General features: G+C 38.1%; 1 protein-coding gene across 1 annotated transcript; it reads left to right on the plus strand.

Moving 5' to 3' along the window:
* The first annotated feature begins 1,146 nt into the window (after positions 1-1,146).
* Positions 1,147-2,025, plus strand: LOC143704690 (chemokine XC receptor 1-like). The gene has a single exon (XM_077197449.1). The coding sequence runs from the start codon at positions 1,147-1,149 to the stop codon at positions 2,023-2,025; it is 879 nt and encodes a 292-aa protein (XP_077053564.1).
* The last annotated feature ends 4,288 nt before the right edge of the window (positions 2,026-6,313 follow it).

The following is a 6,313-nucleotide window of genomic DNA, read 5'->3' on the forward strand; positions in this document are numbered from 1 at the left end:
GGCAACACCCAGGACAGATTGGCCAATCTATCACAGTAATGTCAGTTTTGTTCATATATTTGAGTATACTAACAATGTTTTTTGTTGTTGTTGTTGTTGTTGTTGTTTTTGGCATTTAATCCATGTTAACGACAGTAACAAACAAAACAGGTACTATTGTGTGGCCACAATCATCAGTGTCATATTCCATGAGCATAAAATGTTTATTTCTTTTAAAGAAACAGTGTTCCTTTGATTCAATTTTTATATGCTTTGACATAGTATAACAATTGGGCATAGTTTAAATGGACCATGCGATTTACTTTAATTCACCCAACAGTATGTGCTGCAGTAAATCAAATGTGTCAAAACTAAATGAAAAGCCCATTTTTAGACTTAGACTTTAGTATAGCAAATATGATTCCGTTATCCTCTGATTGTGAGCTACGGACAGGGCCTAACCAAAGAACCTCATAACATTATACTTGCATGCTGGTCTGTTAATAAATTGATGCTTTGTTACGTCATTTTGCCTCCCGAGTCTTTCTGGTAGAACTTTGTATTCTTATAGCCTAAAATTAAAACTGTAAAAAAGAAAGTAATTATAAGAAGCAATTCAATTCATGGGTGACAACTACGCCAAAAATGAATTGATAATTTTTTGCATTTATGTAAATGCAAGAGTTTTTAAATAAATGTTCCACAAAGAAGTAAAATGTTTTCTGTTCTGTTGTTTACTCAATACTGTCTGTCTTTTGTAACCTCATGATCTTCACTTTGCATAGCTGTTGTCCTATGTGATAAATGAAATTGTGACAGCTGTGAAGTGACTATATAAAACAGCAGTGAGCTTTATGTCAAGCCAGAGAGGCTGAACATTCAATTGTATTCACATTAATATTATTATATGGTATGTATGGTACTTAAAATTAGAATGCAATATATTATCTGGGTATATTATGTGTATTGTATTGAATTACACACTGGGTCGTATTAAAATGACCTGCATTAATGTGTAATTTTACTTTACCTTCGGATCTTGTACTTTAGGTCGACTGCTATTGATTTTTACTTTTTTTCTTTAGTTGGTACATTTACACTACTTTCTTTGAACAGATCACAATTGCAACATCATTCGTTTTGTGCTTCTGGTTGGAGAAGAGAAACATGGAATTAATGAAGAACTTTACCACACCTCATTCATTTGCCAACCACACGTTATTTCCATTCTGGGAAATAGGAATATTAGAAATGTGTATGCTTACCTTCAGCTTCATGTCTGGTGTTTCGACACACTCCTATGTGACCTGGCTCATCGTCACTGGAACAGGAAGTGGAGTTTTATCAGAGTTCTTCGACTTCAGTCTCTCTCTTTGTGGGATAATTTTCTCTCTGTATTCTTTGCTTATTCTGATCACAAAATGGTTTTCGTTTCCAGTTCTCATAGCATTAACACAGTTTTTGGTGGGACATGGCATCACTGGTTCTCCTCTGTTTCAGTGTCTGATGTGTGTTGAGCGTTACCTGGCAGTGGTTCATCCTGTAACCTTTCTGAAGTACAAACCTCTCAGATATAGAGTGATCTGCGGCACTGCTGTCTGGATAATCACTCTTGGATCCTGTTTTTTCTACATGGTGGTTTTTTTATTGTGTCCCACTAATATGTATACATTGTCCTACTCCACACAGTACCTCCTCTTCTTCTGCATCCAGTTGTTTTGTCTAGTGGCTGTTCTCAGAGCTCTGAAGCAGTCAGGACCAGGAGAGAGAGGGAGAGAGAGAGACGAGGAAAACCAAATGAAGAGAAGAGCATTTCATCTCATTGTAGTAACTATTGTTAGCTTGGCTATCACATACATTCCTTTTACTATGACTGGATTAGTCACTATTTTGACAGTTAAGAGTTTTTCAATCCTCTGGTCAATTAGTTATATTTGTTTTATGCTGGCTAATTTAGTTCAGCCTGTTCATTATTTGCATCGGACTGGAAAACTATTTTGCTTCTGTGACCAAAAAAACAAAACAAAAAAAAACCCCTCCATCTGACATTTTGTTATGTAAACTTGTATCATCTGAGTTGTGACTCAGTCTTAATTTGTTATAATGATCAGCTGACTATTACTTCTATAGAATGCAGTGCAGACAGAACACAAGTTGAGCAGTCAATGATGCTGCTCTAGACAACATTCATTGCTCTGAAATATTGCAATATATAGATTTTAGGTTGTGTGAAATTAAATGAACCTTTCTGAACAGATTGTTTGATTTCAGTGGAATGATTCTAGAACACCGACTTTTATGGTGCCGTTGTGAACCGTATGTTTTGTTTGTGTTATGTAGCCACTCATTTGGGGTTTAGGTTTATACATTATTAAAGTGTGCTTTATGTTATTTACTCAATGTTTGTTGTATTTAATTTTTCTTTAAATATTATGAATACGTAGTATCAGTGACAGTGTGTCATATTGTAATGATTTCCATTACACGAGAGTAGATGTTAAAACTTCCTGCTGATTTGTACTCGGCTTTCGCCAAGATAAGCACCAACTAAGATGTAGCTTTACAGTAACCTATGCTTCTCCATCCATTTACGCTTCTTTCCAAATGGTGATGTGAATCTCCTTCTGTCTGGTGTTAATAGCTGCAGTGTATTTGCACACACAACGGCTGCAACCACAGTGCGATCCCCCCATGACAACCGTCTGGATTGAGCTGAGTAGGGGACATCTCTAGGGTCTTCAAGTGGGCACCTTCCGTCCTCAGTGTTTCGTCGACTAGCTCACGACACCTCAATAGGGCTCGACAGTGACTCCCAGAGTCACCCCCCTCCGTCCCCCACTCAACTCAGCCCAGCTTACTGACCTTTACATCCCTCCTGCTGCTGAGGCTGCTCCTTTGACCTAACCACAATCTCTCACAACTTCTCCACAACCCGACCATACGCGCCAACCCGTTTGACTAAGGCTGTCGAGCCCCACTGCGGACGTTAAAGCGGTCAGTGGCAACGGTTCCGTATGGCATACTACCGCAAAACACAATATCTGTCCAAACACCAATCCTCATTCAAGCAAAATAACTGTAATTACTATGCAAACTATACAAATAAACCAACAGACTCATCAAATTTTCAAGAATTTTTCTAAACCGTAGCATGGCGGCCTGTACACAGCCAGCCAGACTCTTTCCGTCTCAATCACAGCCAGTTGATGCTCCTCTCTGCTGCTTCAGATAAGTTCTTTACTGTGCGACGCAACTCTTGGCCACTGAATCTGACGTCTCTGAGGAACCGGGTTGTGGAGTGTGCCACAAATCCTCGACAACCCACTTCCACTGGATAAACCCGGACTCTCCATCCTCGCTGCTTCAGTGGCCAGCTGAGCATACCGCAGTTTCTTCCTCTCATATGCCTAATCTACAGTATACTCCCATGGCACTGTTAACTCTATCAGTTGAAAAATTGTTAAAATACAGCAGCTGCACACTCAAAGACTGTGCAAGATCAATTTATTAGCAAGCTTTCGGTCTTACGACCTTCTTCAGGCATACAAACAGAGTGAATGTGGCCATATAAAAAAGTCCTTGTCAAACACCTCTCCTGATTGCATAATGCCAGACACCTGTGTTAACATGGCTAAGGCTACAGGGATAGGAAACATGGGAAATGTAGTTCAACATAGCCTATATCAAATATAGCCTTAGACACAGGGACTACTGAAAACAAAACACATAAATTACATCAAGATTTCAAAAAAAATGTACAACATTTTTTTTTAAAGAAATGTACAAAATATTTTTTAATTACACTAAATAAACACCCTATTCCATGTAAATATCAGGCTATGGCCATCATAAAACATGGAATAGTCCATAGTAATGAAATTAAAGAAACGCACTCATAACAAAATCCTCATTAAGGCCCAGTGGTTGTAGAGCTTCTAACATATAGATCCAATATAGCTCTCTCTGACATAGTCGCCTGTCTACATCACCCCCTCTCTGAGAAGTAACCTGTTCTATTCCCTGAAACCTGAGGGAGGATAGAGGATGTGAGTGGTTATTAAAGTGGCGGGCAACAGAATAATTCATATCATTTTGTCTTATTGAACTTTTGTGTTCGCTGATTCTTTGCTTCAGAGGGCGAATAGTTTTGCATATCACATGTGCATTTAAGCATATATATATATAACATTTTTAGTGTTACATGTGATAACCCCTCTTACTGGAAAAGAATTCCCTGTTCTAGGATGTGTGAACGTGTTTGTTTTCCACGTATTGTGGCACTGAGCACAGTTACCACAAGGGTAATTTCCATGTTTGAGGGGAGCCAAAAGTGTTTGTCTAGGATTTGGTAATATATTGGCTCTAACCAATTTATTTCGTACGTTTGGCCCTCTTTTGAAAAAAAAAGGGGTGGATCTTTAAAATGTTGAATGAGAGCTGGGTCTGAGGTCAAAATGTGCCAATATTTAAGAATGGTACTCTTAAACATGGCCCGAGGGGTAGGTTACTGAAAAATTATTTTCTTTCTGGATACTCTTTGTCAACAAAATCTGTCTTGGTTTCCACAGGGCAGCCTGATAGGCATTATCGACACACTGAACAGAATAACGCCTTTCTAGAAACCTTTGTTTCATTTCCAAAGACTTTTCTATGAAATCTTCATCGGAATGGCATATGCGCCTCAGTCTATAAAACTGACTCTTAGGTAGGCCATTTTTCAAGGCTTTAGGATGGGCACTACTTGCCAAAAGAAGGGTGTTACGGTCAGTGGGTTTCCTGTAGAGTGTGGTGATGAGGCCTCCATCCTTTAACTCTATCCACATGTCAAGGAAAGATACACGTTGTAGATCATATTCAATTGAGAATTTTAGATCAGCATAAACATCATTCAAAAAAGACACAAAATCTAAAAGTTCTTCCCTTTTCCCTTGAAAAAGACAAAATATATCATCAAGATATCTGTACCACTTCAGAATTCTTTTGAAATTAAAATAGATCTATTTCGCTTTTTTAGAAAGCTTAAACTGAAGCATATGTTTGGTGATTCTGATATGCAAATATCTGATAAATCTGTTTTTAGGAACAAGAGTAAATTCATTCCTAGCTGTGAAAATTATTCTATCCAAACATTTTGCAGAGTGGTTGAAAAAGAAATCCTAGACAAATACACTAGAGACTATTCTTATTCTAATGTGACTTATCATGAAAGATTGGCCATAGAATAACTTGCTAGAGATAACATAATACTTGCTAGATGATATCATAATCAAACCTGCTGATAAGGGGGGTGTGATTGTAATACAGAATATGGCTGATTATAAAAAAGAAGTTTATCGCCAGTTAAACGAGGAACAGTTCTATAGGAAGCTTAAGGTTAATCTTACTTTAGATTTTCAAAAGAAAATTCTTAATGTTACGGACATGGCTCTATCTTTGAACTGGATATCTAAAGATGTGTATGATTTCCTTAATTGTGAACATCCTGTAATCCCTATATTCTATATGCTACCTAAGATTCACAACAGCCTTATAGAGCCAAAAGGTCGACCCATTGTGGCTTCCAATGGTTCCGTTTTGGAACCTTTGTCTAACTATGTGGATCATTACATTAAGCCATATGTTTCTAAACTTCCATCCTACATCAAAGACTCAACTGATGTAATTAATAAAATTGCAGTAATTAACAACTTACCTGATAATATTTTTCTGGTCACTTTAGATGTAGAAAGCCTCTACACTAATATACCCCATGAACGAGGATTAGATGCCTTAGGATTTTACCTCCAAGATCGCACAAGAGACTCAAAATACGACCCCCTTACGAGTCACGAGAAAGAAATATCTCTCAGAAAGTAGCCTACACTATCGCGCTGCACTAAGGACTTCTCGTATCAGCTCCGCTTATATCGCGTTCTAATCCTGTTAACATTGAATAAGCCTGCTCGGGAGCAGATTTCAGCTTACGCACCTGTTGCTATGACAGCAAGTCCAGGATGAGCGTCGAAGAACCAAACAATCCAAGATCATGCCAAATCGCCAACAATCAAATCCAGCTAAGTAAGTTAGCGACGTACAACGAGCGGACCCCTGGGCTTCATTTAAAAAACTATAATAGTTTCATCAAATGGTAACGTGTGTCAATATAATAGACTAAATACAAGTGACTTGAATACTATACATACCATTAATGCTACTTTTGGTGCTGGTTTTGTGCAGTGCTTTGTAGTCAATTAACATCCATTCCCTTATAATGGAACTCGGGTTGTGTCGAGATGATGCTATGGGAACGCTCTGCGTGATTGCGTCATGAAGCACTTGTAAAATCAGTCCAATG

This window comes from Siphateles boraxobius, unplaced genomic scaffold (assembly GCF_051911475.1).
Source record: "Siphateles boraxobius isolate OS27281-9 unplaced genomic scaffold, OSU_SipBor_1 11, whole genome shotgun sequence".
Classification (NCBI taxonomy): Eukaryota; Metazoa; Chordata; class Actinopteri; order Cypriniformes; family Leuciscidae; genus Siphateles; species Siphateles boraxobius.

Coding starts and splice junctions, on each gene's coding strand:
- LOC143704690 (XM_077197449.1), top strand. CDS start 1,147: ATGGAATTAATGAAGAACTTTACCACACCTCATTCATTTGCCAACCAC.